This window comes from Macadamia integrifolia, chromosome 1 (genome assembly GCF_013358625.1).
Source record: "Macadamia integrifolia cultivar HAES 741 chromosome 1, SCU_Mint_v3, whole genome shotgun sequence".
Taxonomy (NCBI): domain Eukaryota; kingdom Viridiplantae; phylum Streptophyta; class Magnoliopsida; order Proteales; family Proteaceae; genus Macadamia; species Macadamia integrifolia.
In genome coordinates, this window is record NC_056557.1 from 15,815,731 (window position 1) to 15,828,302 (window position 12,572).

The following is a 12,572-nucleotide window of genomic DNA, read 5'->3' on the forward strand; positions in this document are numbered from 1 at the left end:
GTGTCCGATAGGGATGTTAAGTTCACTAGTCATTTTTTGAGGACCCTATAGCGGATGATGGGCACGAAGCTCCGTTTCTCCTCCGCTTTCCACCCTCAGACCGATGGCCAGACAGAGGTCAATAAGAGCTTAGGGAATTTATTGCGTTGCCTCATAGGAGAACACCTTACCAGTTGGGATCGAGTCCTTAGCCAGGCTGAGTTTGCATATAATAGTTCTAAGAACCGTACCACTAGTCTGTCCCCCTTTGAGATCTGTTCAGGATACCAGCCTCGGGCACCCATAGACCTTATCCCAGTCGTGTCTAGTTCTAGGACCTCCCAGTCAGCCGAATCTTTTGCTCAGCATATACATGATTTGCATGCAGTATAAGGAGACAGATAGAACTGAGCAATGAGCAATACAAATCGAAGGCAGATGTGCACAGAAGGCTACAAGAGTTTCAAGAGGGTGATATGGTGATGGTAAGAATCAAGCCGCAACGTTTTGTTAGAGGAAAACGAGCAAGCTACATGCTCGTAGCATAGGTCCGTTCAAGGTACTCAAGAGGATAGGTGCCAATGCGTATGTTCTTGATCTGCCAGCTAGCATGGAGATCAGCAATATTTTCAATGTTGAAGACCTAGTCCCATACCATGGTACCTCTACCTTTACCCCTTTCTATCCTGATGACCTTGAAGACTTCTGAGCCAAGCCAACCACTTCCCCCCACCTCATTACCACATGTTCCGATGGTTTAAAGTATCTCCGATACCGATACGATACCCTCCGATACGTATCTTAAATTTAGCCGACCGATACGATACATGGAATTTTTAAAATTCTTTCATATCGATATATCCTACGATACATACCGATATGCACCAATACACTATCGATACGTACTGATACTCTATGAAAAATATAAAATCAAGGTGAAATATACGTTTCGGTATGTGTCGGTACGTATCGGTGAGTATTTGTATGTATCGATCAGTACGTATCGATGAGTATCAGTACGTATTGGTGAGTATCAGTATGCATCGATCAGTATGTATCGGTGAGTATCAGTACGTATCGATGAGTATCGGTATGTACCGATACAGTGCCCTACGGTCATATAATGGCCAAGATGGGTATTTTTTTAGAAAACACAATTTTTTGAGGGGTTTTTGTTCCAAAGTTCCTGCCAGCCATTTTTTTCTCTAACTAAAGTGAAAATCAAGGTTGGGAATAAGGATTTTACATTTATGGGACAACTACAAACCTTGAATTCTTAGTGCGATACCCTCACTTTAGTGTTTATGCATAATACATGTTATCAATAGCTTTTTTTAACAAATTTTTTATGCAAAAGTGTTTAAAAAGGTGTTTCATATCCATTTATGTGCGTATCTTTAGCGTATCTCTGATACGATACGATATCCTCCGATACGTATCTTAATTTTAATTGACCGATACAGCGACCGATACCGATACTTTAATCCTACTGTGCCTAAGGTCACGAGAAGAACTGAAGAAGTTGAGGAAATCCTTGATGAGAGGATTGTGTCCATACACACTGGAGGTTCTAGAGAGTTCTTGTTCAAGTGGCGTGGACGTCCGAAAATTGACAACACCTGGATCACAATGCAAGAAGTCCAACAACTCAACCCAGACCTACTTGAGTATTATATGAGCTTTAATTCACCGGAGGTGAATTCTTCCAAGCCGGGGAGAGTTGATGGGGACATCAAGACATACAGCCGAAGGAAGAAGAAGACCCAACCTTCTTTGTGGTTGGAGGATTAGAACGAGGAAGAAGAAGAGAGAAGAATAAAAAAAGAAAGAAAAGGAAGGCTGGAGCGCTGGATTTAGTCCTCTCCTTCCTTTCTTTGCCAAGATTGTGTGGCCCCCACCAAATCTGATATGTTAGTAGTTTTAATTCCTAGGATTTTTCCAAGATTGTGTGGCCCCCACAAAATCTGATATGTTAGTAGTTTTAATTCCTAGGATTTTGTTTATTTAAGTCATTGAGTTAAGTAGGAAACTAAATAACACTCCTATTTGTTTTTTTTAGGAAACTTCTTTATTTCTGAGATTATGTTCCAAGATTAGCCTTTTCTTTTTTAGTAATTATCCTATTATTTATGTAAGGCCATTGGCCATAATGAAGATTCATTGAATGAAGAAATTTGAAAGAAAAGAAAGCTCCCAAACCCCCCCCCCCACGATTCATCCTTCTTGCTGCCCTCTCCTTCTCGTTTCTAATCTCGCCCCTCCCCTCTTTTTCTCGCTAACCTCTCTTTTCATCTCTCTTTCGCTGCCATTGTCCCTCTCTGTTGCTGCTGCCCTGCCGCAGCAATTGTTCGCAGTAACTGAAGGCCTCCTCCATCAAATAGACCCCACCTGGGTTGCTACTGGTCTCCTCATCACTGACTGGGCTGCTGCTGAACAGTATACCATTGAGCTGGACATTTCTCCTTCGTCAAATAAGGTGGACTGCACCTCTATTTTGGAGGACTTCGGCTTCTACATTTCTTCTCAGATCGGGACAGCAAGAAGGTAAGTAAAACCCCCGTTCCACATCCATTGACTGCCTATTATCCCCATTATCTCCCACTGAAATCTGAAATTAATCTCTGTTTTTCAAGCCATCTATTTTCTGCTGAAACCTGAAATTAATCCCTACTGTTTTACCTTATTAGTTGACTGATTTTAGAGAACTGCGCGGGTTGCTTATTATGCTTAGTGTCTCGATTGATTTGTGCTAAACCTAACACATAGTTGCTGCCATGTTCCCTTCCCCATACCCCCATTTGACGCTTGGGTAGTTTGAGTGTTTTTCATGCTTAGATTATTATTGACCAATGCTGCCCTGTTAATTAGTCTTTTTTCTTGCATGTTAAATCTGTACTTTGCTGCGCAACTTTGAACCCAACTCAATTCAAGACCTATTGAGTATTCCTTACTCTAGTGGATTGACCCCTTGTAGGAAACCTAGCTGCCTAGGCACCCTTCCTACATCAGTTTGTGTTCGTCTTCGTCTTCCAATGATGTTGTACTGTGATAACAAAGCAGCGATTAGCATGCTATTAACCCAATACAGCAAGATCATACCAAGCATGTGGAAATTGACACACTTCATCAAGGAGAAACTAGAAAATGGACTGATTTGTGTACCTTTCGTGAAGTCTGGAGATCAGTTTGTTGATGTCTTTACTAAGGAATTGGGTGGAAATATTTTTCATCCTAATTTGTTCAATTTGGGCATGTGTGACATCTATGCTCCAACTTGAGGGGGAGTGTTGAATTATATAATTTATATCGCAAGGGCATACTGGGCTCCCCCCCCTAGCCGACTCATTAATTAGTCGGTTATGAGGGGTATATTTGTAATTCTCTCCTCTCTTCTTTTATTATAAATAAAGAGCTTGGCTGGACTCATAACCATCCATCCAAGCATTCAGTCCTATTTCTTGTTGTTAACATGTACCATCAATATCAAGAAAATGAAATAAAAAGAATGGAAGTAACAAGATATAGACTCAAGATGGAAGAACCCATTGATCAGTAATTGTCAAGATGTCGCCTAGGCATCAGTGCCTTGGTCCGCTAGGAGCCTCGGTGGTGTCTCCTTGCGTCCAGGCCCCCTCCAACGATGATCATTGTGACTTTTATGTTTTTTCAGAAACAAGAGGTCATTAATGACTTCAGTATCAGATACAAGCACATAACAACCACATGCATGGTACGCAATGGAAGCAATAGAATGTGAATTAGGGATAAGGTAATACCTTTATCAAATCATCAATTAAATGGGCCTCTTTAATAATTTTTTGGCGGTTGATTATAAGGATTGCAGCAACACAGAACACAGCTAATTCATCATCCCCATTCCTCGTTGATGTTACTTCAGTGCTCATATGACTGATGTGGTCATTCCTAGACCAAAAGTTCCTTGTTGTCAATCCACAAAAAGGAGGACGTCTTGATGCTGACTTCATTTCAAAGTTACCAGAAATGGAGCACTGTACATTCACACGCTTTGATCGTGAGCCACCCTTTGAATTTCCGTTACTATTCCCAGCACTTTCTTCTCCTGTTTCAGAGCCAGAATTTCTTGGAATCTTTACTATTAATGACTCCATACAACTCTCCTCTAATTCACGAGCCACAGATACATCAAAGTCTGCAGCCCACATCATCTGCAGAAAAGAAAGGATGACCATAGAATAACATTTCTGCTAATAGTGAACAACATTATAAAGAGTTTAAAGCTAAATTGGGTGTATATGTGAATGGGGGAATCCAGTTTGGATTCTAATTATCAGACAAACATTGAAGAAACATCACAATATATTTGTAGAACCCAATGGCCCACAGCTCGTTCGTCATATGTAATCCAGCTTACAAGCTGCAATAGCAGCAAGATTTTCAACAAACGTCAAAACCAATATCCATTAACAAATAATTCGACTTAGTGAAGAGAATTGGTGTGTTTTAGGTAAGAAAAAGAAGAGGAATCAGAAGAGAGAAAGAGGAGAGGGAAAATGGTAGAAAATGTGAAAGAGGACTAGGGCTCTCTCCATTTATTATTTATATTCTATCAATATAATTATAAGTATTCACATTACAATTATGGCATATGCCTATTGCACCAAACAGAAAAGCCTCTATTATATTAGTATTCTCAAGTCACCTCCCCCCCCCCCCCCAAAAAAAAAAAGCCGTGCATATGTTTATGAAAAACCTTGGCTTACCCAAAATCCTTTGAAAGTACCAACCATTAACACCTCCGGTCAAGGATGCAAGGAAGCTGGTCTCTATCTTAATGTTTATGTGTATACTAAGCAAACAAATACAGAATTTACCAACAAACAGCCTATCAATTTCATTATGCATGGTTCTACACAGGATTTTCACCAATACTCATGGAAGCTTTTTGTCACTATGGCTCCATATTTTAATAGGTAAAAGAAATGTAAAAAGAAAAGTTTGAATGTAAAATCCAACTTTTTTGTATTGACTGTACCCGAAGATTTTCCTTTTATGCAAATTTTACGTGGAAACAAACAGAAAGAATATAGAAGTAGCTGGCTCTTTGAATGGGTTGTTACATCCGTATCCAAAATCCCAGTCTAATTTCAACTTTTGGTTACCAGAGTTAAAATATGCGAATGGACAGGAACAATGAGATGTGAGATGAGGAAGAATATAGAGAAGTAGAAGAGGGAGAAGAGAGAGAATCGATGGAGGTTGGAAATAGTGTATTGTGTGAGATAATCTCACCTACACCAATATATCCTTTACTAATATATTTACAAGGAATTACACATACCTCCCTGAGGAGGAAAAGGAAAATAAAACATAATGAGATAAATTACAATACTGCCATTAGGCTAATATAACTAATATCTCTAACACTCCCCCTTAAGCTGGAGAATAAATATCATGCATTCCTAGCTTGGGCAGTAGAGAACTGAACTGATGATGAACAAGACCCTTTGTGAAGATATCAGCCAGCTGATTTCCAGTCCTCACAAAAGGTGTGCATATGTAACCGGTGTCAATCTTCTCCTTAATTAAGTGTTTGTCCACCTCTATGTGCTTCGTCCTGTCAGGCTGCACAAGGTTATGGGCTATACTTTGGTAGCCTTGTTGTCACAATAAAGCCTCATAGGTGCCTCAGTATCAAAACCCAATTCTTGGACAAGCCTTATCAACCAGAGAAGCTCACACACACCATGAGCCATAGCTCTAAATTCTACCTCTGCACTAGACCGAGCCACCACAGATTGCTTCTTACTCCGCCATATAATTAAGTTTCCACTTACAAATGTGCAATAATCTGATGTAGACCTCCTATCAGAGACAGAGCCAGCCCAATCTGCATCAGTGAAACCTTTTATCCTCATGTGGTTATGCTTGGCAAAAAGTAGTCATTTTCCTAGAGAGGACTTCAAGTACCAGAGGATGTGGTAAATCGCATCCAAGTGCCCACTCTTAGGAGCATGCATAAACTGACTCACCACCCCCATTGCATAAGTAATGTCTAGACGAGTCAAGGACAAATAAATAAGCTTCCCAACTAGCCTTTGATATTTCCCCGCATCAACAAGAGAAAGGCCAGCATCTTCTCCCAGCTTATGATTTTGCTCAATAGGAGAACTTGTAGGCTTGCAACCCAACATTCATGTTTCTTTCAAGAGGTCTAGAATAAACTTCCTTTGGCATATATTTATGCCCTTCTTGGATGTAGACACTTCAATCCCCAAAAAATACTTTAAGGATCCTAGATCCTTAATCTCAAACTGTTAGGCTAAGTAGTTCTTCAGATTGACTATATCAGTTCTGTCATCTCCAGTCACCACAATGTCATCAACATAGACAATCAAAGATGTGATGGTGCCATTACCACGCTTAGTGAACAGAGTGTGGTCAGCCTGACTTTGGGAATAGCCATTCTTCATGATAACCTGTCGGAACCTTTCAAACCAGGCCTTCGGAGATTGTTTAAGACCATAAAGAGCCTTCTTGAGAAGGCACACCTTTCCTGCAGCTGAAGGGAACTTGAAGCCAAGAGGAGTTTGCATATACACTTCCTCTTCTAAGTCACCATATAGGAAGGCATTCTTCACATCCAATTGATACAATGGCCAATCATTATTTGCTGCTAGAGATAAAAGAACCCTTATGGTGTTATGCTTAGCCACAAGAGCAAATGTCTCCTGATAGTCAATCTCATACACTTGACTGTATCCTTTTGCCACCGGCTTTGCTCTGTACCTCTCAATAGTACCATCTGACCGGTACTTGATTGTGTAGACCCACTTGCATCCAACTGGAGTTCTCCCCCTTGGAAGGTCAACCAACTTTCAGGTACAGTTTCTTTCAAGGGCCATCATTTCCTCAGTCATAGCTTACTTCCACTTTGGGTCAGACATACCTTCAGAAACATTCTTGGGAATAGAAGCAGATGAGAGAGCAATAGTAAATGTAACACCTGCAGGGGATAGAGAGTCATAGGAAACAAACTGGGCTATAGGATTAGTACAAACTCTCTTTCCCTTCCGAATAGCAATAGGAAGATCTAACTCTGATGTGGAAGGAAGGATATTACCTGACTGAGGAGGGTAGATCTCAGGAGTTGGATTCAAAGAGGACTCTTGGCAGGTCTTCTTGTTCCTCCTTGTGTACACAATGGTCTCCTTTTCATTACCTGAACCTGAACCACCTCTTGAATGATCATCAACATCAATAACATCCACCTCTTTATGTTTCCCAATGTCAAGCATAAAAGGAGAGATAGGCAATGGGGAAAAAAAAGGGATTTCATCAGTAGCCTTTTCACCTCTATTATACTCCCCCTGAAAAGGATGCTGAGGAGAGGCAAAAAAATGAGCAGACTCAAGGAAGGTGACATCTTTAGAGAGAAGCCTTCGTCTAGAAAAAGGATGATAGCACTTGTATCCCTTAGTAGTGGAGGAGTAGCCAAGAAAGATACATTTAAGTGCCTTGGGGTCCCGCTTAGTCCGAGAAGACTTATTAACATGGACATAACAGATACACCCAAACACTTTGGGTGGAAGAGAGAAAGAAGAAGACTGAGGAGACAAGATTTCCAAGGGAGTTTTGGAGCCAAGGAGTTGTGTTGGCATACGGTTGATCAAATAAGCAACAGTAAGAAGAGCATCAGACCAAAAAGTTTTAGGAATATGCATGCCAAAGAGAAGACTCCTACTGACCTCCAACAAATGGCGGTTTTTCCTCTCAGCTACCCCATTTTGTTGGGGTGTGTCAACACAAGCTAGCTGATGGATAATGCCATGGTCAATAAAAAAATCTTGAAGACCACCATACATATACTCCCTCCCCCCTTCGTCAGAACGAACAATTTTAATTTTGGTGTCAAATTGTGTACATACCATATGATAAAAAATTTTAAAGGCATCATACACATCACTCTTGTGCTTCATCAGAACAGTCCAATTAGCATGGGAAAAATCATCAACAAAAGAAACAAAGTAACAAAAACTAAGTAAAGAAGTAGTAGTAGAAGGCCCCCAAACATCAGAGTGCACAATATGAAAAGGAACAGTCGATCTATTACCATGATAAGGATAAAAGGAACGACAATGTTTAGCAAAAATACACGGTTCATAATGAAAGACATGGGAACCAGGAAAAGAAGTAAATAAATGAGGTAATTGTTTCTTCATAACAACAAAAGATGGATGCCTCAAACATTGGTACCACAACATCACAGAATCCACAGAATTGCTATTAGTACGTCCACACACATAAGACTGAGCCCAAAAAAGGTGATTGAGGTTCAAGTAGGTAAAGTCCTTTCTCCTCATGCCCACTGCCAATAATCCTATTTGTCACCAAGTCCTAAAAGAGAAAATGAGAAGGAAAAAAAGTGACAACAGTTTAAGGATTTTGTCAGATGGCTCTCAGAAGAGATTACAGGTAAGGTCAGGAATGTGAAGAACAGAATTAAGTGAAACGGAAGAAGTAACAGGAATGCTACCTTTACCAGAAATGGAGGAAAGGGAGCCATCGGCAACCCTGACCTTATCCCTACCAAAACAAATAGAGTATGTATCATAATAATGAGGCGTACCAGTCATATGATCCGTAGCACCCGAATCAATAACCTAAGATGGAGCTATGGAAGGGGCAGATGAAGAAACCTGCAAAGCGGAAGCTGAGGACTCTGGCACTGTAAGGGAAGAAGATGATGAGCCTCCCAGTTGAGACATGACCCTGCGGAATGCTACAATATCCTTCCTAATAAGAGAACTGTGCTCTGGTTGTGGGCTAGGAGCAGACCATGTAGTAACATACTCAGTCTCAACACTGTGGGCTCTAGCTCCACTACGGCCACCACGAGCACCACTAGAACCACCACGAGGAGGTTGACCGTGAAGAACCCAGCATCTCTCTTTGGTGTGCCCAGACTTCCCATAATGATCACATCATCTGTCATCTCCACGAGGTGGGCCTTGGCCTTGGCCACCACCACGCCAATCCTTCTGAGAGCTAGTAGTAAGAGTTGACCGCTCAAGGGAAGGGGGTATGTTCCATGGCCACACGGCTGGTCTCCTCACTCTGCAAATAACTACACACCTCAAGGGAAGGAAGAGGAGACCGACCTAAGATTTGGATCCGGATTGGCTCATACTCAGGGTTCAGCCCATCAAGCAAAATAAGAACCCGTTCCTTCTCAAGTTTCCGATAAACCTTAGCTTCATCCTCAGGATTGGACAGTTGGAGGTCCCTGTAGTGATCACACTCCTCCCAGAGACTAATAACAGTGTTGTAGTACTCAGAAATGGTCCTAGTCCCTTGTTTCATGCCAATGACTTTCTGAAGTAGTTGATAAACCTTGGCCGAGTCACCCACACGGTCGAAAGTCTTAGTAACACTATCCCAAATATCCTTTGCCGTTTCTTTCCTCATAAATCTTCTTCCAAGCTCAAGTTTCATGAAAAAGATCAACAATGTCATAACAGTGGAGTTCTAAGTCTCCCACTTTAGATATGTCGGGTCATCTAGGTTAGGAGCCTTAATGGTACATGTAACATAACCGAGCTTTCCTCTACTCCGTAAGGAAAGCTTCACAGAATGAGCCCAATCCAAATAGTTAGTGTTATCCAACTTCACAATAGAGATCTGGGTATGTGGGTTATCAAAAGCAATAGGAGGAGCACCACTCGAAACATCACCAAAGAGGCTCCAAGGCCACTATTTTCAGACATATTGCCGATAAAAGGTCACACACAAGGTGGGGAGTACAAACTCTACCCGAAAAAATTGCTTTCCCTGAACCAAAAAAAAACTAGCCACCAATCCAAGCATACACTTCAAAGGAATTCACAACATCTACCTCCTTCAAGGTGTAGATCATAACATAGGAGCTAAATACCCCTAAACATCATACCTCACAAGAAAATGGCAATGAGAAGCATCACAAACAATTTTTAGAAGTAAAAACACCAAAAAACAGGGCAGGCGGTACCCTATTTGGACTGATATTTTTGAGTTGTGGCTGCCCAACTCAAGGAGGCTTGTAGCAAGACCAAGAGGGTTGATACTACACCCTAGGGCTATCCAAATGGGCTTGGTTTCAGGTCCAAAGCTGACCAGATGAGAGAGAAATGAGAAAAATAGTCCAGGGATGGCGGTAACCTTACCTAAGCCTGGTTTCGGTTCTTGCAACCTGCAAATGTCCCTTTCTTCAAAGAAAAACTCCCATTCGTGTCTCCATGGTCTCCTTACATGCCTCCCTCAAGGTTTCTTCAATCTTCTTACATAAAAGACCCTTTCCTTGGAACCCCTTTATAACCTAGGGTTCCAAAGAGAAGAGAAGAAGGAAGAAGACAAGTAGTTCCACTCTCAAACCAACCTTACAAGAAGGAGCTATGATACCAAGTTAAAATATGTGAATGGCGAGGAACAATGAGATGTGAGATGAGGAAGAAGATAGAGAAGTAGAAGAGGGAGAAGAGAGAGAATCGATGGAGGTTGGAAATAGTGTATTGTGTGAGATAATCTCACCTACACCAATATATCCCTTACTAATATATTTACAAGGAATTACACATAACTCCCTAAGGAGGAAAAGGAAAAGAAAACATAATGAGATAAATTAAAATACTGTCATTAGACTAACAAAACTAATATCTCTAACAACCAGGTAGTGCACTCAAGATTGAAACCACTGGTGACTTATGGATCGCTACGGTCTACTGCTCAGAAGGAAAGAATGACCCTTCTTGCTAGTGCAGGTAGTTTCGATCGAATTGGAGGTTCAAGCTATATAAGCAATGGTGGTAAGTGTTCTTGACTCTGACTTACCTGTTACCTCTGAACCCTCGGCCCCCATCCCCAAATCTCCCCTCCCTCCCCTTCTTCCCCTTCCTTCTGTCGCGCCTCCATTGAAAACCCCTGCCAGGTCTTACCTTCTGAACCCTCTTTATCCATCCATACCTAAACCGACCACCCCTGAACCTGGGTTTATGCCATTGAACCAATTTCTCCCAGTTCAATTGCTAAACAAATTTTCTAAATTCCCAAAAGACCACCCGCTCTATCCGGGTAATCTTTACCCATCTTCTGACCTGACCCACACATTTAATCAACCAACCTCAACCAATACTCAACCCGAACCATCCATTTTATCCAACTTCTGCCCTTATCGTATCCACGACCCAACACACCCATTCCAACCCATCCAACCTAGCCGACATCCACCCTATCATTTTTGCGAACCATCTTCTTCGCCCGACTTTAACACCCTTCGGGACATCTACTACCGTAACATGCCTGCCCCCTTTGATGACTCCATTGCTGTTGTCGTCGATGTCTTCCATGGCTATTCAAGCACCCTCAACTACCTGTGGAACTCACGTTCCTGCTACCTCTCTCTGTGTCGCCGTTGCCACTGCTGCCCCCGCCACCACTCACGACTCCATCTTATGCTCGTGAATCATTGTTTCATCTCCCTCTAAGATTTTGAACTCTCCTGCTGCCTCCTCGTTGGCCTTGGAAGGTTGCATCCCCAGCACCAATCACCGTCTGACCTTGGAAGGTCCTCCTCACCATGGCACCATCTTCTGAGACCCTGCCATTGTCGCTACTACAGAATTCGAGCTTCATGATACTGCTGCAATCCCCTTGGATCATTACCCTGCTCATAATGTTTCCCCTGAAAATCATTCTGTCGAGGGTGCCCCCTGGATGCCTTCAATTCTGATGGAATCTTCACCAACACTGGTTCACAAATGCCGTTAATCACCTGCTCAGCCTCCCTGGATGTTCCTTTGGATGAGGTCTCTGCTTCGCCCACTCCTGACCCTTGCGGTTACCTATTCCCAACTCCTCCACCATGGCCTCTTCTCCCTGCTCCAACCTCCCCACCACCCGTAAGAAACCTATCAAGAATTCCTCGACCTTTGCTATAGCTTCCCCTGTCATAGGTATAACCGTCGTACTACCCTCAAGACCCCTCGCTGCTCCACCAAACATCCGCTGCCCCACATCCCTTGTTCTAAATGATTCCTTGGATTATCTGGAATGTTTGTGGCCTTAACTCCTCAGCTAAATAGGCTAAGATTCGCTCCCTCATCCGCTCCTCCCATTCCAACCTTTACTGTCTCTTAAAAACCCATGTGCTCGAGGCAAATGCCTCCTGCATTGGCTCATCAATTGCCCCCCATTGGTCCTTTGAATCCAATTATCTCCACAGCCCCATTGGTAGGATTTGTATCCTTTGGGACCCTTCCGCCCTGTCCATTTCGTGCCTCTCCTCCTCTTCCCAATTCATGCATATCTCCATCTCTCATCTCTCCAGCCCCTTCATTTGCTAGCTCTCTGTTGTGTACACTCACAATAAAGCCTCTCTCAGACTGCCTCTCTGGTCTAACCTCCTCTCCCAATCCCCTTCCTCGAACTCCCGGCCTTAAGGGATTGTTGGAGACTTCAATGTTATCCACTTCGGCCTTGAAAAACATGGAGGAAACCCCATTGATTCTCAAGTTGTTGCTTCCTTCCACGATTGCATTGATGATCTCAATCTCACTAACCTTAGATGGTCGGGTGCCACA

The 12,572-nt window shown here is 42.4% G+C and overlaps 1 protein-coding gene across 10 annotated transcripts in view; it reads right to left on the reverse strand.

The window, feature by feature from the left end:
• LOC122080742 (rab GTPase-activating protein 22-like) overlaps window positions 1-12,572 on the reverse strand; it is a 108,042-nt gene that overhangs the window by 52,170 nt on the left and 43,300 nt on the right. For all 10 annotated transcript variants that reach the window (XM_042647578.1, XM_042647597.1, XM_042647571.1 and 7 more), the window contains one exon: window positions 3,756-4,166. In XM_042647578.1, the coding sequence (XP_042503512.1) occupies window positions 3,756-4,166 (411 nt within the window). The remainder of the gene's footprint in view (window positions 1-3,755; window positions 4,167-12,572) is intronic.